The sequence below is a fragment of the Poecilia formosa genome, unplaced genomic scaffold (genome assembly GCF_000485575.1).
Source record: "Poecilia formosa unplaced genomic scaffold, Poecilia_formosa-5.1.2 Scaffold164, whole genome shotgun sequence".
Classification (NCBI taxonomy): domain Eukaryota; kingdom Metazoa; phylum Chordata; class Actinopteri; order Cyprinodontiformes; family Poeciliidae; genus Poecilia; species Poecilia formosa.
Genome location: NW_006800103.1, coordinates 990680 through 1016629, shown reverse-complemented (window position 1 = coordinate 1016629; position 25950 = coordinate 990680). Strand labels below are relative to the sequence as shown.

The following is a 25950-nucleotide window of genomic DNA, read 5'->3' as shown; positions in this document are numbered from 1 at the left end:
CAGAGTTTGATTCACATCTCCTCGAGTGAACCGGGCTTTCTACAAAGTGGACTTGGATTAAAGCGGACCAAACACGTCTGGTGTGAATGCTCCCTCTGAGTTCAACCACTCAAACAAAAGGTTTAACTTTATGCTGAAAAAAAGACACAGATTAAAGTGAATTAATTTAAACTTTGCATGATGGAGGAAAGGACAAAGCTCAAGTGAGGAGGGAACATCCTGGGATGTGTGTGTGTGTGTGTGGGTGGGCTGGTGGTGGTGCAGGATTAGGAGGGGGTCTTTTCAAATTAGTCAGTGAAAAGAGCCAACAGAGACAGGTGTCACACGGGTCAAGTGGATGTGTGTGTGGGGTATGAGTGTGTGAGTCAGAGCAAGCCAAAAGGAGAAGATGAGTGTTTCTATTTGATCACAGTAGAGTCCTAATTGGGATGATGAGTTTCTTTCCTGCCTTTAAAGTTCTCCTTACTGAGGAATTTCACCGGATCATCCCTAATGTCAGAAGGAAAACTCATGTAAGCAGCTGCCAGGTGGTGTGTGTGTGTGTGTGTGTGTGTGTGTGTATGTGTTATGGCTGGTACTTCATGTAACAGGATGAACGTAATGTTCTTCTGTGTCCGTCTCAGATCCAGTAAGTTGACTTCACAACTCAGGTTCACTATTTATGCTAACAAAAGAGGAAATAAAGTTGATAAAATACAATAAATTACCCTAAACAAACTACAGAGCAGCAGCTCCAAATGAGCAGTTAGCAGCAGCAGTTAACGGTTGTGAAATGAAACAGCTAAAATATACAGCATTAACAATGATAACAGTTAAAAACATATATGAAATGTGGCTAAATTACTGTATATGGTTAAATTTGTCTAAAACATATAATACTTGTAAAGAAAACACCAACAGTAGTTAGACGGCAATAGAAAAAGGGGGAGGAGCTGTCAGTTACTGGTTGCTATGGTAACCACCAACTGTCAAGAGCAGCATCAGTAAATGTCTGGAGAAACAACTTCTTGACCGAACAAAATAAATTAAAAGAATAAATAGGTAAATTTTGACAAACTTCACATCTATAATACTGTTAAAATAAACCCTGTTAGATATGTATTTAGACCAAAAAATAAAAAAAAAACAGCGCTAGATGCTGCGATACATAACGTAAAGCAGAGCAGCTAATTCAGAATATTTTTCAGAAAACATGCAAATGGCTCCAGTATGGTTTGTAGTAACTTCACGTTGATGCCTTTCCTCTGATCTCTACTAAGGGGTTAAATCTGCTGTCCTACTGTTTTCAGTCTTACCTCATCTGCTTGCATTTTGAGAACATTTAACATGAATCTGAACTTGAGGAAATGAGGAACATTCCCTCAAAGCATTGACCTCATGTTGCCTAGCAAATGCTTAGAAACTTGCTCTGATTTTTTTTAAGTTAGGCGCTGTAAAGTCATTATTGGTTATACAGCAGCTGCCTAATGTTTAGCATCAAACTGAACATTTTTATTTTTGCTACACTCCCCTATTAAATGAAAGAAATACTGAGTTTAACCCACAATAGAATATGAATTCACAGTGTTGGCTGTATTTTTGTTGCATATTGAGGTTGTGAGGTAGTTTGTAGGTTTTCAATGTTATTATTGAAATTAAAATGTTATTATTTCTGTTAACAGACAGCTATTCAATGTTTGGTCTGGACTGAGCAAGTAAACTTTGAGAATTTGTAATAAATCAGTTATTCTATGCAAAACCTTTTCACTCAGAAACTTCAACTGATCAATTTCTGGAAGATGCAGATGTACATTTAAGTCTGACTATTATTTTCGATGAATCGTTCAGAATGCTTTCTGCTTATTTCTGACTTTATTTTTGGGAGAATGTCTTAACAAATGTGATTTAGCTGCCAACCTTTAAAGATCTGATTTGGCCTCAGATTTGCCTCTTGTGCAAATGTTGTGACTTTGCCAAATATTTTAGCGCTGTTCTTATCTCTCCACTTTGAACTACTGTATTTTTCAGCTTTTGGTACTGCTTTTCTCTGACCAATTACCTCTTTCTGCCTCAGATATTGGCTTTGAAAAATCAGTTATACACTATTAAGACTTACTGTGAAAGGTGATAGCTACAAATAATTTCAAATATTATGCAGTTCACTTCCTCACTTTGGCATATTTATCAGAACACTTTATCAGAACACTTTATCTTTGGTATTTGCTGATGTGTTGCACATTTCAAGATTGTAGTTGCCAGAAAGGCAGGAAATTATCCCATAATGTCAAACACAGTCTATTTTTATGCTATTACTTAAATCTGTACTTTTCTTGTCAAATGGAGTAATCTGTGGAATTTCAAAGCTGCAACAAGAAGGTGGAGCTTGTAGACTTACATAAGTGCTTTTCAACTCAACAATGAATTTAAAGTCAATTTTCTGTTGAGCATTTTAGAAAATAAAACATGCTGACTTCTGAGAGTGGCGGTTCTGTTTGTTGGTTAACTTTTTTCTTTGACCTCTGTACCTTTAAAGAGATAACCCTGTTAACGTTAATGTGCTTGTTAGAATCTTTTAAATCTGGTTATAATTTACCCCAATGACAGTTTGATCCATCATTGGAGTATACAAGGGGAGATACACAAAGCTATTTGTGGATGCAAAATGTTTGCAATTCTGAATTTAATCATTCTAATAAATCTACAATAGTCTGTTTGATTAACTCAGAATAAAGAGCACCAGTCGTGTTAATGGTGGCTACCCAGGTTTAAATGATCCATTTAATGATGCATTTAACATAAATTTTCCTACATTCATGTATATATGGAAATTGCTTTTGCACATATTTCTTTCTTTCTTTTTTTATTATTCCTTTAGCTGAGCAATAAATCAATAATAATATACACCACGATAGACATATGATCAATATCAACAGAAAATATGTCTGATTGAATTTTCTCACTCTTTGGTTACCTAGCAACAACTCACTCATTCTTGGTTACCTGGTAACAACGTGTTGAGTAACTTGTGCAGCAGCAGTTTCAGGTTTCACCACAGTGCCTTGTAACTGTTTAAAAATAAATAAACAATGACGTGGAATGAAGGAAGAAAATTAGCACAAATACTTCAGAGGAAACTGGATAAAACGGGACCATTACCAATTTGGCAGTAGTTCAGATATTTAAAACGAAAAAATATGCTGTGTTGTTTTTATATAGCTCACGTGTCTAATGTAGAAAGTTAATATGTTGCCAGTGATCCGATTAATTTTATATTCATGAATGAAAAACAGAAAAATACAACCCCCTCCATGTGGATATGGTGTGAATCACTGATTTTTGACAAAGCGTGGTTTGATTCAGTGCTTCTGTGTGCATCTGTTGCCATCTGCTTTGTGAATTCAGAGCAGAAACACAGCAAAACAAGAAACTGGACTGCTTCTTGAATTTAAACTCAGATTTTGCTAGAATCTTGTGATTGTTCTAGTTCCTTTTTATTAGATCAGTCTTGTTTCTGTTTTACTTTAGTTCAGTCCTTCCTAGTGATGCTAGTTAATTATGTTTCTTAGGTCTAGTTAGTCTTTCGTGTTACATTTATTTGTCAAACCGTTTTTGTGCAAACTTCAAATGCTTCTCTTCTTCAGCATATCTAAATCAAGTAATTTGGTCATTAACAGGACTCTGTAGAAAAGATGACATGTTGGGCCAGTGACTGTTTGTACACTCACTATGAGCTGGTCCTGTAAACCCTGACAGACTTTAAGACCAAGGTGCTGCTGTACTCAGCATCACACTAACTCCATGTTGTTGTTTTTTCTTTTTCTTCTAATATCCAAAATGCTTCCAGACCTCAACCATTTGATCATATTTTCTTTCCAGATTTACAGCCAAGAGTGCAGGAATATGCTCCGGAGTCCATTGCACCTTCTTTTATACAGACAGTGCTGCTTTTGACTCATTTCTATAGTCTACTTTTCCTTTCATACATATATTAGGAAGTATTTCATGGATTCAAGAATCTGTGTCTTCACACGTCTAAAAAATCTTTAAAAAATAGCTTAGATGTAGCATCTGGTGCCATTTCTCACTGTTTCTTTAAGCTCCAAGGTGATTAAGCAAACAGAACCCCAACAACCTGAAAGAGTTGAGTTTGTGGTTCAGATAAGAAGCAGAATCAACAGGCGATCTCATTTTTGGTGCAATTGAAAAACAATCTTCTGACAGGATGAGGGGTTTGTTTCAGGCTTTCTCCTGCCTCTTGTCAGACATTGAAGTTGCTCTATTTATGATTGCTATGGATACAAAAGCATAAAACAGTTTAAACATAGTGCCGCTCATTATTCTTGCCTTTTTTCTGGTGTCCTCATAATTTATTTAGTTTCTTTGATAATTAAAGCCTGCCTGTTGTAGTTCATAATTCCCTTTTCTGTTGTATATCAGAAAAGGGAATTATGCTGTGGGACAAAAACCTGTCATCTCCACTTAGAGTCATTTTTATTTATGAAAATCAATTCTATTGATCTCCCTTCACATCTGTCTGGGGTTTTATTGTTACACTTCAAGTGAAAAGCTTCAAAGCAGAGCATGCAATTGTGACAAAACAGTTTAAACTAGTTTTGTAAGTTACATTTTTGGAGTTACCAGCAGCAGCAATATTTTAAAATGGACATGAAGAATCTTAACCTGAAAAATGTTTGGGAACCAGTTCAGCTGCGTTGGCATTGTAATTACGACCCAAAAGGAATCTGATATGGACGTCAGAATCAACTGAGCAGACTTCAAGTGAATATTTTGATTACAGAAACAAAACTCTTAAGATCAGTTAAGCATCAAATGCATCTATAGTCACTGCAAACTAATTACATTACAGGTAGCCTGGTAAAAACCAGCCCCTTGTTTTTCGCTTTGTATCGCTAAAATTTGGCCCTGATGTATGTAATGTGCCTGTTCGTGCTAGAAAGAAATTCACTTCCTCTTCCTTCGCTGCCATTGCTAAAACTACAGGCAGACTCGAGTTTTAAAACAACCCAGAAAATTATTGTCATCATTCACAACTTTTTCTGTTCACCGATTGGCCCGGTAGAAATTCTACTGGAGGAATCCAAGTGAATGGTATAAAGTTAACATTTCCTGAAAGGAGATGAGAATCAATCCAAACTGTGTAGGAAGGCGACATTACGCTTAATGTATATGTAATGAATATACATTTACCCATATAAAGCATAATGACTCCAACTTGTGGTAGATTGCATCAATCAACCACTGACTTTAGTCATGATGTCATTTTCTTCACCAGGTTCTATATAAAAGCTTCTGTGTAATATCTTGATTCTGTTTGCATTTCCCTCTTGGTCTCTGTCTTTTACTTATACCCTGGATTCTTTCCTCTGCATTTTGTAACTTTATTCCATCTGTCTGCATCTGAAATCGGTTGGTGTAATCATTGTGAAATAATCCTGTTTGGAAAAAATGGCATCTGGAGCAAATATAGACTAAATAGCTAAAAACTAAAGCTCCAGTCCTCAGGAACTCATTCTGACCTCTCAGGATTACCGCAGACCTTTCTGACTTTTAATGCTCTTTGAACTCAAAGTATGCGAGAGCTCATTCATTCATGTTTTGACATGTGAAGGTTAACCAATGGTGCTGGACCCTCCAAAGACTGACCCGTAGACCTCACTGGGTTCTGGGCTCTGTGTGTCTGAATGGGAGGTGTGGAGAAGCTGTGAATGAGAGAAACTGGGAGAAAGCCGATCATTGTGCTCTCAGTGTGCATAGTGAAGTGAGATTTTCAAAGCTGAGAGGCTTAGATGCATTTTTCTTCTAAATACCTTCAGATTTTGCATATTTTATAGTTGCATTAATTGGATTTATTTTTGCCATTTCAATTTGCGCAATTCCTTGGTCAATGGAAACACAGATAGTGTAAACTGTAGCTTCAAGGCTCCTGCATACTTCATCCAAAGTGCAAAAATTGGCTCCCAGTGATGCATAGACATGCGACAAAGATTGCATTATTTTGTTTGCAAAGAACCATTTGCCTATCGAACTTGACTCCAGACCCTGGTTGTGATATTTCACTAGAGCTGTGTGTTGTGTGACTGGTCAGCAGTTCGTTGCAGAAATATACTCAGATAGCAATGTTGATATTTTGCTTCAACTGGTCCGCTTCCACTGAGGGCCGGAAGATATGGCTGAAAAACGTATCACAATATAAGCATTTCAGTCAATATTGATAATTATTGCTTAGATGTTTTGCTTTAAATATCTGAAATCCTGCCAAACTGGTGGGGTGACTTTTCCTGTTTCATCCACAATTTTCACGCCAAGCTTTTGTTTAATATTTTTACAGTTGTGAGGCATGGTGGGAAAACCTTAAACTGCTGCTGGGCAAGTTACCCTACAGGTTGTTGCTAGGTAACCAAAGAGTGAGTGAGTTGCTAGGTAACCAAGGAGTGAGCAGTCAGTTGATTCTATCTACCTAGCTTAGCTCATTTTGAGAGGTTGAGCAGCTGGAGTCTTTGCTAGGTGGTTCAGTGAATATTAAACACTATCAGATGTATAATCTATTGATATTGATCATGTGTTTATTGGGATATATATTGTTATTGATTCATTGTTCAGCCCTACTTCTACTGTCTGTTGTCACTGTCACTAAGGTTTGGTAAATAGCAACTCTAATAATAAAACTGTCAGATTGATAAAAATACCAATATTTCCATGATTTTCCATGTTGTGTGTTCAGATTTGATGTTCTGCATTCCTTAGTGGGGAGGAGCAAAGTTGAAAAGTGGCATAGGTCGGTGAGACTTCTCAATCATCATGAAGAGGAGGAAGAGATGATTTAAAGAGGGACTGAGTGAGTTTTGAAAGAAAGCAGAATCGACATGAATTAAGAGCCATCAGAGTTAAGAAGAGCTCTGACAGTGTGGGAAAATGTTGGGGATTTAGAGTAGCAGAAGGAAATTGACCACCAGGGATCCTTTGTTGAAACCAGGGAACAAGGGCAGATGTGACGTAACACATCCTTCTCCTTAAACTTATACAACAGTTTCATTAAAGCCACTCATTAGGGGTTATTGCAGTTACAAAAAAGAGATCAGCTGTAAGACAAATATTGTGACATGCCAAAGAGATGGTGATGAAATGTCACAAAAAGCCAGAATCCAACCTCTGGGTTTGAATTCATGAAAATGTAACAAAAAAGATTTATCTCCTCTCTCCTTATTTGCATCAGTCTCATGGTCTGCCCTTGTAAGTCACAACTTGTTTACTACTGAGAGACGTTTAAACACCCCAGCCATGCTCATAAAGAAGTTATCCAGCAGCGACTGTAAAACAAATACATCCGTGATGGATTTTAAACTCTAACACTGACAGAGACGGAGAAAGAAAACACACCAAAGAGTTTGAGCCGGTTGTTTGGTGAAGAAAAATGCAGCGGTTAGCGACTTCACATGCAAATAACTGCACTCCTTTACCAGATTATTCACGCGAGAGTTTCCATATCTGTTAAATTTCAAGGAAAATAGGTGATTCTACATCCAAACTATCTATTGAAGTTTATCTTGTACAAGAGTACATATTTTATGTGTAAATATCTAATGTTGTTACAACCTAATACAACAGTTTTTAGCGACAGAAATCTCTCAACTGAAAGTGTGTTTTGCTTGAAAATGAAGTGCTTTTATCCAACCACAGTGTTTCTCCTGAGCCTCATTGAGATTTTCACCTCAACAACAACATATTTAGGTATTTATGCATAAGCATCCCTTAACCACAGCAACAGATCGATCAATTTGAGTGAGTGAATTCTCATTGGACTCATTAAAACCAATTTTAAAAATATATACAAATCAATATGAGATTAGCAACATATTTCCCTGTTAGGGGTGCAGACTGCTGTTAATTGCTTATTTCTCTGTCCTAATGCCTGTTTAATATCCCCTAAATGCATTAAGTCTGAAACATTGTTTGTTTTATAGACTAAAAACATGTTTTCACTGGAAAAACAGCAATGGTAAGACACATTTTTAACTGTTTGTTGAAGGGATTTGTTATCTTCCTGATACTTTGGTGTGGAGTGCCATGAATTGTCGTTAAAACAAATTTTGCTGGACGATAAATTATTGTGATAAATGATAATGTTGTTTTGACACCATTTTTAAGTCGTATCAACTGTAAATGCTGCATGAATGGTATTGTGTAGCAAAACCTTATGAAACCATTAATATATTCTCATTAATTCCAAAAATTTAGTTTAAATTTGTTTTTTTGTTGTTTTTGTTTTGTTTTTTTAGAGACTTCACAATCCATTTTATTTATATTTTCGGTTGTGTTTGGTTTTTATTTTGAATATTTTAAAATCTCCCAATTCCAGTGCCAAGTGTTGTTTACAAAATTTAAGCTTATTGGTGTTTGAGCAGGCGAATTTGTATTATTATGTTGCCCTGAAATAACTTTGGAGTCTGTTTAATTTGTTTCTCCAGTTTATGCAGTCACGTTTCTGAATCGAGTTCAGTTAAAGACAGATGATCTGGTGCAGAAAACATTCTTTTTCAAAGCTGCCTTATGTTGTTGATCAGTTTGTGTTACTCAGAACAATTTGATTTTCGACTTGAAACGCATGATCACGTTTCAACTATGCAAATGGCTTGCGATGTGTTTTTTCTTTAAAAATATGACAACAAAAGGATGTTTTCTTTTTTTTCTATCTTTGTGTTAAATGCAATAGTTCAACCAACTATAATCTATCTAATGTAAAGCTATCCATTACATTGGATAATTTAAATGGATAATATAATATAATATAATATAATATAATATAGGAAAAACAGTTAAGCATGAACATAGTTTGCGGTCATTTCAACAAAACCAATAAAGTTATATAATTACAGTATATATAATATTATGTAATCTATATTACATAACTTTATTAGCTTATTATAAAAAAGTTATTAAATATATTTTGTATTATATAATAATACATATTATATTAACATAATCTCTTATTATGTGACTATTAGCTTATTGTAATAAAATTATGTCCAATACTAATATTTATTTTATATTATAATACAGTATAGTTATAATATAATAGTATTATAAAATAATTATGCTATTTTTTTCATTGAATGTAATAGTATATTATAGAATAATCTAATTATATTATATTATATTGTATTAAATTACATTATATAAGTTAATTAGTTTGGCTGAAATGCCAGTAACCACATCATCTGAGGTTCAAACTATGTTCATTTTTAACTGTCTCATATTACATTATATTGTATTAAATTATATTGTATAAGTTAATTAGTTTGGCTAAGATGCTAGTAACTACATCATCTGAGGTTCAAACTATGTTCATTTTTAACTGTATTTTCTATATCATATTATATTATATTATATTATATTATATTATATTATATTATATTATATTATATTATATTATATTACTTTATTAGCTGGGCTGAAATGCCAGTAACCACATCATCTGAGGTACAAACTATGTTCGTGCTCAAACTGTCTTATAAAATAACTGTCAGCTGTGAGCAGCACATAAAACATTTTTTATATAGTGGCTTAAGAAGCGTATTTCTTTGATGTTCTTTGTGTTTGCGTATCTGACAGGGCTTTTCCACATCGGCTGCGTGTCTGAGTGTTTTACCATCTGTTCTTTAGGGTTCAGCTCCCCATCAGTGTTTTGTTGGCTCTGCCTCGTTTTTGGAAAATCCAGCTACTTGGCTGTTTGTGTTAGCTGTCAATCCTGCAGAGAAGGAGCCTGCTGGGTGATTTCTTTTTTCATTTAATTTTTGTGTGTGTACAGAGTTATGTTCCTGTGATCCATAAACACCTTCAGGATTTGTGACACCACTTCAGAAGGCTTTCTATAAACAAATGATGAAACGTTCAGGCGTTTCAGAAAAACATTTGACTTTTGTCTGCATCAGTTTGACCTTGCGCCTCATATTTCTCTGTACTTTCAGTAAAAAATGTCAATGTAATGTAATCAGATACAACAAACAGAAGATATGATTTAAAACCTCGCTCCTTACCTTTGAAATTGTATCTTTACTCTTTTCCCAGACAATTAGACCCTGAACTTTTTAGCAGATATAAGACAATGATTTCTATGCTTTAGCTTTGTTTTTAGGATTTAAAAAGTTTATTTAATAACATCTTTCATATTGGATGTTCTAGAAAAAGCTATTGTTTCAGCAGCAACTCCATCTCAGATTTCTTCTGTCTTTGCCTTTTCTGTCAAACTGGCATATTTCAGATCGTCAATTGAACTTATAAATGCAGTTTTTTTTGCTTTTGTTTTTTCTGCTATTTGCATATTTCCCCCTTTTGCTTGTGTAACAACCTCAGAAAATCTGCTTTTATTTTTTATTATAATGTTTGAAATTCACCAAATCCTGATTAACACTGAAGAATCCTAATTTTTGTCATATTTTAAGTTTTCTATAATGTATTTTGTTAAACACTAATACTTGTACTGTCACTTTAAGAGCACTGACGTCTGTTATGACGTCAGTAACGCACCACTCTCGTCGGCGCTAGGCTGCCTACGAAGAGGTATGAAGTTTCCCTTGCTCTCGGTTATGCGCACATTTTATGAAATACATAACGTAACTGTAAATACAAACTATAAAACAATAGCTCCCAATGAGCAGTTAGCAGGAGTTAACATTTGTAAAATTAAACATAGCTAAAATGGACAACATTAAAACATAGCAAAATTATTCATGAAACGCTGTATATTATTCAGTTTGTCTAAAACATATGTTAAAACATAATACTTGTAAAGAAAACACAGAGCTGATTCTAATGCGCACCACAGTTAAAGACAGCAACAGAAAAAGGAGGACTAGCTGTAAGTTACTGGTTGCTATGGTAACCACCAACCGTCAAGAACAGCAGAACAATAACTGGAGAAACAACTTGTTGACAAAGCAAAATACATTCAAAGAACAAATATTTTTTTTATTTATAATATTGTTAAAATACGTAGGTACGTATGTATGTACGTATGTATGTATAGGTAGCTGTGTTTTTATTATTTACATCTGGCTTAGGAACTATTTGTGATTCAGAAGGGAAATGGGTAATGGTAAGATTATTCATGTAATGAACTACAGAATGGAAAAGGTGTATGATTAAATAAATTAACCTTCTTCATACTCCTTTTCAGAGTCATAGTAACCAAACAAGTGGTGTATTGCATATGAGTAAGTATGAGTAAACATGAGTGAGTATGTTTGGTAATATGGTAGTACACTTAGAAAATATGCAGTTCTACTTTTTATTATGTGTTTTCTCTTGGTAACATTCAGTTCAAATTCTTTTCACCCTTAGTGAGCAGATTAAAATAGGAAAACTTAATAAAATAAGTTAAAAACACTCATAGATTTATTTATTTTAGCAACAATCAAAATGCGCTTCATCTTGTTTAGCTATCTTAGCGGTTCCTTTATTTCAAAACTATTTTAAAACCCTTAGCTCTATAAAAATCTAGGAAACGAGGAAAGATGAATATAGTGAGTGCTGTGACATAATGCAATTGAGTCTCTGCTGCCTGTTGGCGTTTCAGGGAAGGAAGCAGAATCTGTCAGGTGACAGTCTCATTTAAAGGCTCTCAATTGTTTGGTTCACAAATCCAGAGAGACGGCTTTTTCCCATGCTGAAGGACAGTCGGTGTGTGTGTGTAAATATGTGGAGACTCGTAAATAAACACATTCTTCCAAAAGGAAACATTACAAGTGGGAAATTGAGTGTTTGCTTGAGTGTCTGTTTGAAACACCTTTAATACAAAGGCATGTGTGTGTATGCTTGTGTTTGATATGGCCTTGGTTGCAGCAAAAGTATTGTTTCTGTTTGTGTGAATGTTAAATTGATCATTATCATTAATAGTACAATAGCATACGAGTAACTGCAATAAAAGTCAGGAAATGAGATAACAGTCACGCAGACTAGTCATGAATTTGTTAAACTGCAGTTGCCTGAAGTTCTGCTTTGATTCCTGACTAAACCTATTAATTAGAAATAAATCAAGAGTTTTTAATGTAACATCATGTCCGACTAGCAGCAGAATCACCAGATAAAGATCCTTCATTGCAAGCACTGAGAAAAAAAAACAACAACAATGGGTTCTCTCTCAGTTTTTGATGGACATTATTATAGTTTTCATTATATTTTAATTGCTAAGGCCTGTAATAAAGCTTAAGGTTTGTTTTAGGCCTATTCACTCTCTGTAAGGTGTTTAAAGTGTTAAACATAAACATGGAAAAATAGCTAGAACTTTATTAGAGCAAAAATAATGTGACTGCACAAAGAAATACCAAGAAATACCTCCATTTTTCATTTTGTTGCCACATTATGCAGTTATAGGTTTGACTTATAGGTTTGACTAATACTTAAACATTTTCATAATGACTAACTCATGGCATAAAGAGGTTTTGATTATTTTATATATAAAATAAATGTTTTAATTCTACATAATCTACCTAAAATGCAATAACATAGCAGTTCTTTTAGTGAATTCTTGATCATCTGCAGCTAAAAAAATACTTCTTATGTCAATATGTTAAAATCATCTCTTTCTACTTGACTTAACATCAATACAGTATAGAGCTGATCTGGTGACTATTTTTTAGATTAACTGATTAATAATTGTATAGCAAAAGGCTTAACAAGACATTTTTATACAGTTTTTCATGCAACATATTTACAAAGGTCTACTTTTATCTTAAACGGAAAATATGTATTTTTTGTACCATTTTGGTTTAATTACTGCTCTGACTGTTGTTCTTTCAGTAAATTTCCATTTCTGAGTCTGTATGCTCCATTTAACAATTAATCAATTACTAAATTAGTTGACGATTATTTTAATAGTCGATTAATCACAATTAATCATCAGCACAGATTAATCGTTTCAGCCCTAATTACATTAATCAAACAGTTGTTTGTTTGTCGCACCACCTGGCATGTCGTAGCATTTCAGGCAGACCATATGGAGAAGCTAGTCACATGTGGAGATGATGTGCTAGTTTTGTGACTGATTTTATTAAATCAAGACTGCATCTGGCTTCACCAGAGACCCCCCACAGGATGGCCATGTGTTCAACCCAGAGGGAGGTCGCAGTGAAGCAGAAAAGTAGCAGTCTCCAAGCTGAAGACGCATAGAGACGTGCTGCACCGAACCCAGCTACCTACCCCACAGGAGGGGCCATTACTCCAGAACTTACAGTTTTGTGGCATTGCTTTTCTTAGGGAAGATGGGATTGGTGCCAACTGGTGCTGCTCCATTAAAATTCAACACATGTCCTGATGTAAAGACATTAAAGAACAGGTTAGAACCAAAGACTCTGCTGTCTATCAGTGCAGAAAGTGTTATAAAAACACTTGTAGGGATGTGAAGCTCCAGTGAATCACAATGAGAGCCATCCTTCACTAATGGAGAAAACCTGGAACAGTGGTTTTCCTTCCAAAATAACTCCAAGTGCACATAGGTGACTTATCCCAGAGAACACACAAGAACCCAGAACAACTTCTAATGTACTACAAGACCCATTTGTATCAGGTAATGACATGAATAATGTTCATGATTTTCATGATTCAGCAACAAGAAAGAAACTTGGAAAAAATAGCATCAATGAGAGAGTTTCAAGTCTAGAACAACTGCTGAATTAAAAGCTGTTCATCCAACATTTACCAAAATAAACATCTGGATTATCTCTACAATTGAAGACTTTTGCAGAAATATTCTGTGGACTGATGTGTAAACATTTTTGAAGCCCTGGGTCCTGTTACATCTGTGATAAAACTAAGCTAATATAAAAAAAAACAACATTATACTGACAGTAAAACATATTTGACAATTCTGTCTGACACTTAACACCTGATGGAACCATTAATTAAGTTTCCTATCTGAGAATGTCTGGCCACCAGCTTGCTAAATGAAGTTTGAGGGCCAACTCCACCTTTGAATGCCCCCCAAAAAACTGAATAAAAGTTTTGGAGCAGCCTAGTCAAAGTTTAACCTTAATTCTGACAGAAATGCTGTGGCTTGATCTGAAACCGTTTATGCGTCATGAAATCAAAACAATTCTCAAAGAAGGGTAACAATAATTTGTTTATACACCATTAGCACATTTAGCCGCTTTGATTGACAGCGCTAAGCCCCGCCTTCTGGCTCTGATTGGTTGTTTTTGGTTGTTAGTGGTGCATTTCTCAGGCGGATATAATAACTTTAGGACGAGGTGCAAGACATTGATTTTCACAGATTATCTGTCTGAACAAACTGTCACAACATGCTGACAGTTTTAACAAATACGTAAAAAAAAAACGTTCAGCGTTCAGGGTATAGATAATTTTTCACAGAGCCACTACAATCTGTGACTTTGTAAAACTGTTCACAGATTTGTCAGAAGTAATCATCGGAGCCATGTATATTTTGACGTTGGAGTCCCTCTCTGAGTGAAGGTGTTTCTTGTTAATTACAGGACACATTACCGAAGCCGGACATGGAGCAGAAGCTGCGTTCAGCCTCCAGTGTAGATGAACTGATGAGTCTGATCTATCCTTCATATTGGGCTGCTCTGAAGTGCAGATCCAAACTTTCTGCCGCTGCATCCTCAGCTTCCAAATTCACTCAGCGGCCACAGACTCACCGGCTGCGGCCCCTTTCTGAAGCCCAGGAGCCAACATATGCTGCTGCCTACCTCAACTTGGATGTCCTTAAAAGTAAGCGTCTTCTTGTTTCCCCTTTTACACCTACATGTAAAAAAAGCCTTTTTTCCAACGGGAGTTTTACATAATGAGGATTTTTGTCACGCACAGTGCTATGTTGTTTTTAAGAACATTTGCTATCGGACTAAAGTTTCCCATCTGGGAACAATGCCTGTAAGTAGATATTTGCCATTGGCTGGTGGTCAGCTGTAGGTGTTTATATGGAGCGTCTCAGATTTGTTTCAGATGTTTACTTTTAAACAGTCCATTTTATCAAGCAACTTTTTCTTGACAATTTGACTTAGAAATAACAGAAACAGAAGAAAATTAGACTTGGGAAAGAGTACACGCTACCTTCCTTAGAAACCGCCTCTAAATTTGCCCTTTTTCAGAGAATATAATATGAAAATGGCTCTGTTTCTCATGACTAATCTTTGGATGAAGCCATTAAATATTATACTATTATGTTTGCTCCTTTTAAATAATGATGAAGATCAGAATCTACTCAAATGCACCTCATCAAAAGTTTACATAAGCTGGAAGTTTAGGCCTGATGACAAAAAAACAAGCATGCAAAATGTTCCTAAAGGTAACTTTGAGCTGTTTGCTGAAATTAGTGTGTGTGTGTTTAAAATGTCAGGGAGTGTCTGGCTCCTGTGTGTTTCACCCAGTCATCCTGTGATTTTTGACCTTGCTGGGTTTAAAATCACAGGAAAAGCGTAATCATTTTCAAAGGATTTCTGGGAGAAGGTGGCGAGCTTTATAAACAGGACTGTACAATGGCTAACTGTGTTTAAATCCTCATTAGGAAGTGTAAAATGTTTGAACAAAGCAACAAATGTCTGGAAAATTGTTCAGCATACAAAGGAAAACCTACAAATGGCTTCAGCCAACATACTGGTAGTGGAACTGTTTCGACATGCAGAATAAAGAAAAAATGTGCTGCATGGTCGAGTAGCCATACGAAAGTCATTACTTGGCCCAAAGAGCCAAAAAACCCTGAAACAAAGTTAACTTTATGGCCACGACTATCAACGCTACGTTACACCAGGAGTGTTCTTGTGAGCTACAAAGAAGCAAGGCATTTGGTTAAAATTGATGGGAAGATTTATCCAGAAGGTTATGAGAAAATACTCATCAGCTCAGAAGTAGCTCAGAAGTCCTGCATGTGGCTCTGATCCAAAACGAAAGTCGACCTGTCATAGATTATAGAAAAGAAAAAAAGAAAACTAAAGTTACTGAATGGGGGGGCCGTGTTGATCATTTAGCCACTTTGGAGAGATCTCAAACATGCAATTCATCCAGGAAATCCCAAGACTTTACAGGAACTGGAGACTTTTGGCCAGAAAGAATTGGCAGCTTTATGGGTTGAAAATAAAATTTCTCACCCACAACTACCACAAAAGACTTGAAGCTGTCAGTGGTCTGTTGGGTCAGTAGTTTCTATTGTCATTATGATTTAAAAAGTGCAAAAATTGTTTCATAATAAATGGATTCAGCCAAAAACTAACAATGAGTTACCAAAATGGTTTTCTGTTGTTTATATTCTCAGAAAAATGGCACAAACACTACAATTCTGTTAGAGTATTTAAACTCATAAGCACAGAAAACAAATTGTTAATTAAGTGTTATGTAAGCATTATCTTTAGTTATATATTTTCTAAAAAACCCATCCATGTGTAAATAACGTGTTTAAGAGTGTATTAGGTCACAGTTAGTATCCAGGTCTAGACAAAATACTGATGTTTGTCAGAATTTCCTAATGTCTCTCAGCTTGTCTTTTAGTTTAAACTTGAAATGTTCAAATTAGAACCAGGAGTTGCACATTTAACTGGATCTGCATGACTGCTTTCAGAACCAGGGCTGCAATTATATCAGAACATAAGTAATTACAACAGCATTCCTAAAATTTCAGATCATAATTATGAATCTGATAGATTACTATTTATCAACATTTTGATGATTCTTTTTCATTATTTCCATGACACAATGGAACAATAATTTGTATTATTGTACAGACACACTGTGTGTGTCTGTACAAGGAGTTTAAAGGGGACCTATTATGCAAAATTAGCATTTTGCACAATTTTGTACTTCAATTCAGGTCTCTGCTGCTTCTAAAAGCACCCCGCCATTTTTTGGCAATAAGTTAATGTCTTTTTTGGTATCTGGAAAATGAGCCGTTTCAAAAACTTTCCGATTGTTAAGTCACAATCGATGGGCACGGGGCTGTTACCTAGCAACCCAAGTGTATCTCCAGCATGTTTGGTCAGCTGGTTATACCACTGTACAATGGCTGCTGGAAAAGTGTTCTGTTGTTGACTTACCATCCTGAAACAACTTACTGTATTCCTGTTGGTTGTGCAGGAGACTTTACTTCTGCTTTTCAAAGATGTATGGTTATATAATTGCACGTCTGTTTGCAGCCATTTTCACATGCGAGTGTAAATGTTGAGTTGAGGGGCCTGGCAAGCAGCAGCAGCTTATTTGAATTTAAAGTGACAAGACACCCTAAGGCAGAACAACAAAACTGGGCAGACTAAAATCTTAAAATAATTTTGTGCAAACAATGTAATGAACATGTTTTGTAAAGTCCATAGATCTATTCTAACCTGTTCAAGGAAGCATAATAGTATCCCAGCCTCTAAAACATACATTATGTTGAGCATTAAGGGCAATATTAATATAGAGTGTGACTCTGTGACATTTTAAATGTAATATCTTACCAAGCGTGCATCCAAGTCTTTGTTATACTGAACACATGACGATTGGGATCAATACTTTGTGCAGCAAAAAAAAATAAAAGATAAGAAAAGAAATGTTGCAAACAGTTGACTTTTTTGTGTGCAGGTATAGAGTTGGAGTGGAGGAAAACTCAATGCATGCCCAGAGAAGTGTGTGTTGATGTGGGCAGGGAGTTCGGGGCTCCCACCAACGTCTTCTATAAGCCACCGTGTGTGTCTGTATATAGGTGTGGAGGATGCTGCCCCTCCGAGGACAAACAATGCAGAAATATCTCCACCGGTTACCTCAGCAAAACTGTAAGTTAACAACATTCTTCCCTTTTGTGCTATTGATTTTACATTGAATGACAAAGTTGCTACAAAACATGAATAACATTTAATCAGTTAATGTGAACACCAGTCAAACTGAAAGAAGGGGTTTACGACGTGTTCTACTTTTCACCGTTGACAGGTTTGCTATTGTCCTGTTACCATGACAAAGCTTTTCAGCATCTTGCAAGCTAAGCTAAGCTAGCTTATGAAATATTTATTTTATAATAACTCAAAATTACTCACTTTAAAACATTAGACACTCACTAATAGAACAGTTTACTGTCCTCGCTGAAGGTTTAGAGCACAGCAGAACTCCATAGATATGGTGCATGTTATTGTTTACAACTGGAAATTTTGTGCGTGCCATCTGTAGCCGTGCTGCCGCGGTGAAACATTTTAGTTGACAAAATGAAAGCTGGAGACATAGGTATTATCAATTTAGTGTGGTATGCCACACAGAGGCCCAATTTCAAGGCCCTAAATTAAAAAGTCAAATTTCTTTTGAGTCATATTTAAAAGACAAAGCATTTTATAACAAGTGAAGGTAACATAGTTGATTGTGCTATAAAATAGCACTGTATGCCTGGAAAACACATGTTACTGCCCAGTTTCCCATCATGCTCCACCTCCTTGTGTTCTTACTTCTGTGTGTAAACATCTCACCTCTCAGCACTGACAGCGCTGCCTTAAGATGAGGTAAATCCTCTCAGCTGGATTGTTCATTTCCACATAGATGCTGATAATGAAGGGACCCTAGTGGTGCGTAATGGCTTATTGTTTTAGCTCAGCTGTGCTAGTCATTTCCTAAGTGGTAATTGAATGAACTGGCGGTAGCAGTTTAAGCGAATGGCTCCTTTGTTATATGAACTGTTAGAGCAGATTCAATCAGCAGAGGAAGTTGAAATAGCCAGAGTAGTTTAAGAATGTCGCTATCTCTTAATTTAATCGTCTGTGTTTTGCTCGTACTTTACCAGAGCCAGCCCAAGGCATAAGCAAACTAATTCGCTGCTTTAACCATCAGGGATCTCCCATGAACGCTCAAATTAGAGTTTGAATTACCTTTTAAAAATTAGGTGAATTTTTTTTTTTTACCATATTATAAAATATGGTAAAATTCTGGCAACCACAGCTGCCGGTATTTTACCTTTTCTTTTTTTTTTACAGTGCAGATTACACCAACTCTGAATCGAAACAGTTACTGGGAGTGATGGTGTTAATAGGAAATTCTACTTAAGGTCCCAATTCCACCTTGATCTGGCCCGGTTCTTCCCTATGCACTATGCTCAACAGAGTAATATGATGCATTTCTTCATTTATTAGAGACTTTTATGTTTAATCACAGTCATTTGTGTCAAATTCGATAAGGATAATAAACTACTAGGAGGATAAAAGCGCCATATTTTGCACACATACTGACAGACTCTCTCTTTTACATCTTTAGAAAAAATAGGACAAAATGACAAAATATGTTCTGTAAGGTTTACCTGCAAACTTCTGGTTTCATTCCCAGTCTATAGTTTGTCCATTTCAGCTGTTATTGATGGCGAACTTAATGTGTGGTTCGTTTCTGCAGATGCTTTTTATCATGTTGAAAGTCGAATTCCATCTGGTTGGAATGTCTTGAATAAGCGGCTCTTTCTTTTGTCATGTTGAATTTGCTATTGTCTGAGTCCGGCAGTACGTGCCGGACTGTGTGTAAAGTTGTCATCGACTTTTTTGCACTTGACAGAGACGCTGTCAAACGCGCCATTGTGCAAAGATGCTGAACCCTGAACACTGTGTGCAACGCAGGGGACAAAACACAGTGATCAGATTTCCTGCAGCATGTTTGAAAGTGTGCAGATTTTTTTTTCATTGCTGTGCAGCAACACACACAAATGTTCTGCCCATGTTCTATAGTTTGTTTTAATTCATGGCTCCATATGTCCTTCTGTGGACTTTTACAGTTTTATACATGTGCACCATTTTGTTGTACTTGTTCATAATTTCAAATAAAAATGAGTATATCCTGATTCTGGTGATGTTACACACCACCAGGGTTAGGTGGTAACTAGCTACTCAATTACATTTACTTGAGTAACATTTTTGAAAGAAATTACTTCTAGAAGTATTTTTTCTTACGCTGTACTTTTTACTTTTACTTGTGTAATTTTATTATGAAGTATTTTTACTTTTACTTGAGTACCATTTCAGGATTTTCTACACACTGAATGAATGAAAAACAAACACGTTTTCATCAAAAATTCATCAGACACACACACCTACAGTTTAAAGTTTCATAAGTTTTATATTTTCTTTTACCTAGTTGTTACTTTTTTGTTACTTATATGAATTATTGCCTTTTTCATCTTTAAAAGACCAACATTTCCACTTCACTTTATATTTTGGTCAACCTAATTTTTAGATATTAAATGATAATTTGATCAGTTACTATACTTACATTTTTACTCTTACTTGAGTAATTTCTTGGACGGCTACTTTTTAGTTTTATTAGTGCTACTTCAACATTTTGCCCCCCTATGCACACATTATTTTGACAGGATGCACAATATAAAGCTATTAATGTTTAGAATAATATTCCAGTTGTTGAAATGAAGATCTCAAGGTTTTTTTTTTTTTGAGAAACAGCCACCTTTCCGTTAAGTTGCAAGGAAAAAAGTCCAAGGCCGAAACTGAGCAGCTTTCCTTCTGGCAGCAGATACAAGGCTGCGAGTGCAGAGCCACAATCTTTGAGGTTTCACAAGACATTCCTCCTCTCTTGTACTTTCCAAACTGTTTTTTTTGGCATGGGGCTCAGACAAGTCGCTAAAGTTTGGATACTTATATGAGCGATGTCGTACTTCATCCAAATCACACATGACTAGATAGAGTTCAGCTGAATCCTAATGAGTTTTTTAATGTGACTTTAAAATAATTGGCCTTAAAATGTACATATGGCAAGGTGAAGGGTGAAATAACAGTTTCTGCTAAGAGCATTCTGTGGTTAGTTTCGTCACTATGAAATACTAAGTTAGATGATTGCTTTGGCGTTGGCTTGAAGCAGCTGGCTGAATTTGAAAGAACTTAGAAAGCAATAGAATTATACAAACTGTAATTTCCAGTTTGACTGTAAGTATCTTTAACCGTTTTTGCGTCTCCTGTGGCTCTGTGCAAAAAGGTTTTCGCTTAACATCTGTTCAGCTGTTTTTTTTTTTTTTTTAATGGGTAATTTCATCTCCTGGACTTTCTTGTCATATCCGAAGTGTTCTGGTTTTGTCGTTGTTGGTCATGTTGCCTTCAAAGGCCTAAACGCCTCGTCTGTTGCTTTTAAATATTGTTCTACAGGAAAATGTTAAGGTCTTGAATAATACAGTAGTAATTTATCTACATGCTCTGTATAATGTAATGCACAATTCTATATTCAATAGACCAGAGGTGACCAAAGTGCGGACCGTGGGACATTTGCAACCCTCGGAGTAATTTTGTGCGGCCCCTGGAAGCAGTACAGGAAATGTTTAAATGAAGTTGATGCAGACGGAGACATTTTGTTTCTTTTGTATGAGATTTTCAACTACAAATTTTATATCTTAAATAAAACAATTTTAGGTTTTTATTTTACTAGCCATGTTTTTTTGTTGTTTATTTGCTTTCATTTCAGCGTAATAGTAAACAGGGCCACAAATCTCCAGCAACGTTTTGCTCAAAAACAGACTTAATCACACCCAATAATCAAAATTGACAAAATCCAGTTATGGGTTTTCAAAGGCGGTTCTTATTTTTGTTGCTAGGAATAAACTAATTATGATATATTTACCAAAAGGTTATCTTGTCACGTCTGAAGAAGACACTGAGAGCATCTTTCTCCTTCATGAAATGTAAATAAAAATGGAGTGGCATCAGACTCTGGAGGTTGTAGGATTTCTCTTATGTCTTTGGGAGAAGACCAGAAGGAATTTCTCCTGCAAGCACTAGATTCACTTGTTTGTTTTGGGTGTTTTTACCCATAATGCCCTGCACTGTCATCCGCTTCCTACTTTTGTTCTCCGGTTCACTTTCGTCCATATTTGCACTAAAACCTCAACAGAGTTCACATCAGCCGAACCGAGACGTGGGTTTTTAGGCAGACCAGAATTAGTTTTTTTTTTTTTTTAATCCACATCAGAGTTTGATTGTGCATTCACACCTCCCCAAATGAACTGGACTTTCTCGACAAATGAACTAAACGAAGTTGTTTTATCTGATTACTTGGTAAGATTTTGCGTTTTTGCAGTAAAAACGACATTTACATGGCTACAGATGACATTATACATGTTATAAGTTAAATTAAATGTATTTTATTTAACTTATAAAAATGAAATAACAGAGAGGAACTGTCTGCACCAGCAGAACTTGTTGAAACATGGACTCAGAAATCTGCTGAAGTTTTCTGATGACTGGGCTCAGTGGGAACGTTGAGAGCTGAATAACTCCAGAGCTGTGTCTCTCCAAAGATCGTGTAAAGAAAATTGTTTAGCTGTGTGGAGCTCAGTAAAACGTCCCACCCAGCAGCACACAATGCCACAATCAAAGGAAGTTCACAAGAGATTTGGAAGAATATGATGTATATGTGGTAACGTCAAAAGTTTGGACACGCCTTCCCAAAGCGCTTTTTTCTTCATTCTGGAAATACTAAAAACATCAAAACTATGAAGTAATGCATCAATGTGTGAGATGAAAACACGGTTAATTTCTCAAAGTAATCATTGTTTGCAATTCTCTACTTGAAGGAGTTTCCCACATTTATTGAATGGTTTGTCAATCAGAGTCAACTGTTACATAAAACACAAAAGCTTTCACAGGTTTGTTAGTTTTGGCAGATTTACTTTACTTTTCTGCTCTTTTTTTACCAGAAAAATTTGACTAAATTCTGGCTAAATTTGATAAGCTGTTCACATGTCATTTAAAATCTTTCAGTTGAAAACTCTCCAGATTAAATAATCTGATCTCACATCTACATTTTTAGTGTAATTTATTGACTAGTTTTATGTTTAACTTCTTGTTTATCAGTGTGTGGGGAAGATTTATGTGATGGATTAAATTATGAGTTTTAAAAAAGTAAAAATATGAACCAGTTTAGGAGCTTATTGGGAAATATGTTGTATAGTATGGGTATTTCGAAGACCAAAAATGCTGTTGATAATATTAAAAAGCCATAAATAATTGTACTTTTAAGGATGAGAATGAGAGATGTAAACGTCATTCAATGTGGGAATAATTTTAAGATCTTGAATCTTCTACTTGCTCGTTTTCAAACAAATAATGTAAAATTGCACGTCAATGGACATGATAAATGATAACAAAAAACTGGCTAAATTGAGTTTTAAGGCTGAGGCCGCTGTTTAGTACAAGTAAAAAGGGTTTTGACAGTTTTTGAGAAAAATCTGCCATAAGTTTCCAATTATTAGAACAAAAATGTGGGGATTTGTTGATTTTGTGTGAATTTCCACTATAATTCTCAAGAAACTGGAGGGACTGATTGATGTAATTTGGCAGTAAGCAGGTAAAAACTGCATTGATTTGATTGTTAACATAATATTTATTTAGTGTTTAGAATCTAGAGGGCCACATAAAGCTATGACAGGCCGGATTTGGCCCACTGGCCTTGAGTTTGACACACGTGATATAAATATATAGTGATGACAGCTACTAAAGGTCTTACAGAGTGCACATAGAAAGTTGAGTGGAAGGAAAATGTCTTCTAGGAAGTGATGCAACAAAACAACTGCACTTTTATTGTGGAGTTTCTCTTTGGAGTTGCACCACATTTCAGACACTAACTGGGAACATATTTTACACACTTTATATTTATCCAACTTTCTGAAGGAGTTTTAATTTCTTCTGCATCTGACTGACAGCTAAAACTATGTTTGCTATGTCTGTTAGTCTTTCTTGACTGCAGACTCATTTGCACAATTTGGCTGTTGCATGTGTTTGTTTCAGATTTCCATATTAAACACTTAATATTTGTATCTTATGTAAATCATTTTTTATGCCTAATGTGTTAAATGTAAGAAATTAAATGAGTTTCTTGCTGTATTTCACAGTGTTTGTGGTGTTTCTTGATGTTTTTCTTGTTCTTCCTCTCATTTGTTGCTCTCTCTGCAGCTCTTCGAGATCACAGTGCCTCTCACCCAGGGCACCAAGCCTGTAACCATCAGCGTGGCCAACCACACCCAGTGCAGCTGTCTATCCAAACTGGACATTTACAGACAAGTTCACAGCATCATCAGGCGCGCCCTGCCAGAGTAAGAACATTTTCACTGTGGCAAACACTCAGACCGTCATTATGAATGAATAACCTGTAAAACCAGTAAAAGTTATTACTGATATTCCATCAGTAATATAAGTCGCAACACATGCAAACCACGTAACAGAAATCATCCAAGTGACAGAAACTCTTTTGTCTCAAAGCACAATAGACGGTCTGATATTGATTGGCTGAAAAAAAAAAGGATTTGAAGTGGCCTAGTTAAAGCCCAGATTTAAATTTGATTGGTTTGGCTTTTCCAGGGTGCACAGTGGTGCAGTTGGTAGAGCTGCTGCCTTGCAGCAAGAAGGTTCTGGGTTCGATTCCTGGCCTGGGTCTTTCTGCATGGACTTTGCATGTTCTCCCTATGCATGCATAGGTTTTCTCTGGGTACTCCGGTTTCCTCCCACAGACCAAAAACATGACTGTCAGGTTAATTGGGCAGTCTAAATTGTCCCTAGGTGTGTGTGTGGATGGTTGTGTGTCTCTGTGCTGCCCTGCGGCAGACTGGCGACCTGTTCGCCTCTCGCCCTGAACGTTAGCTGGAGATCAGCACTAGCAACCCTCTTGACCCCCCTAAGGGACAAGGGTGTAAGAAAATGGATGGATGGTTTGGCTTTTCCTTAAGCAGGCTGTCCAAGGTGGGACTGAATTAAAAATAAATCTTTAAAGAAGAAAAATAATGAGCAAAAAATATTCCATAAGCCAGTTATTTCTGGTTACATTTTCTTAATAAATTACTTTTATTATTATTTAATTTTTTCAAACACTGCATTTAGATTTTTACTCGTATCATCTTTACCTGAATTTAAAATGTGCATTTAAACATGACAAGAACAAAAACATTTTGATGATTTCTACCGGATTTATTTGCTCCAGCTCAGCACATTATCCCCAAAAATCACTTTTCAGTCCTCTGTGATCTCTACTTACCAATATATATTTTATAAAAATATTTTGAACAGTGCTGCATATCAGTGAGGTTGCTCTGTGAGTTTAAGGCAGTGGTCCCCAAACTACGGTCCGCGGGCTGGATCTGGCCCGCCTCCACATTGGTGGTTTCTTCAACCACCAGGGGGCTCTTTAGCAAGAAGTGAATCATTGGAAGTCAAAATTGGAAATAAAAGAAAGCACCCATTAAAATGGAATTAGGTTTTAATAGGGAATTGAAATTTGAAAATGTTGTTGATCAGTTAAATCGCATTGAGGGGAAAAAGAAGATTTTTTCAGTTTTTTTAAATAATACTGGGAACATTATGAGAATTTGAGGCATAGATATTAGGTTCCAATAGATGGCAGTAGTGCAACAATAATGGATGCAAGCTGCCGGTGAGATCTAAAGATGAAGAAGGAAGCGCCTATTTTCATTTAGCCCATGCTAGTAGCAGACACGAAGGATCAGTACTTTTACTGTTACAGTTACCGTTCGGAAACTACCGCAATCAGTTCAGTTAAATCTAAACTTGGCAACTTTTTCTTTTTCAACCGTAATAAATGTGATATTCAATTGACCTGTTATGACTCAAACTTTGGGCGTCCGCCCCCCTCTGCTGCTGCTGCATCGTTGTGGAAAACCTGGAGCGGCAGAGATATCTGTGGCTTATAGCCCAGAAAATACGGTATTTATTTCATCAATAGTGTTATTTATTTCCTGGATTTTTTTCTGTGAAGAACCCAGAGAGGGTTATTTGATTGTGCTTTCTGGAAAAAAATACATTTTTACATTTAGGCACTCCTGCAATCGTCACACTTTTTTTGTTACAAACTGACTCCGGCCTCCCAGCAGAGAAAGGAAAAGTTATGTGGCCCTCATAGGAAAAAGTTTTGGGACCCCTGTATTAATGTCTATGGTTGCACCTAGTAGCCCGCTCTTTCCCATCGCTACAGTGTGTGCTAACCAACTAGCATCATGGCCTGTTG

General features: G+C 36.0%; 1 protein-coding gene across 3 annotated transcripts in view; it reads left to right on the top strand.

Annotated features, from left to right (window-relative positions):
* vegfc (vascular endothelial growth factor c) overlaps window positions 1-25950 on the top strand; it is a 47755-nt gene that overhangs the window by 3938 nt on the left and 17867 nt on the right. Inside the window, exons 1-4 of one of the 3 annotated variants that reach the window (XM_016677756.1) lie at window positions 10538-10557; window positions 14484-14724; window positions 17560-17750; window positions 23889-24028. In XM_016677756.1, coding sequence (XP_016533242.1) covers window positions 14505-14724; window positions 17560-17750; window positions 23889-24028 — 551 coding nt within the window. In that variant the 5' untranslated portion in view covers window positions 10538-10557; window positions 14484-14504. Of the gene's footprint in view, window positions 1-10537; window positions 10558-13139; window positions 13331-14483; window positions 14725-17559; window positions 17751-23888; window positions 24029-25950 lie in introns of those variants that run through there. The other 2 variants (XM_016677757.1, XM_007564633.2) reach the window with 2 other exon arrangements.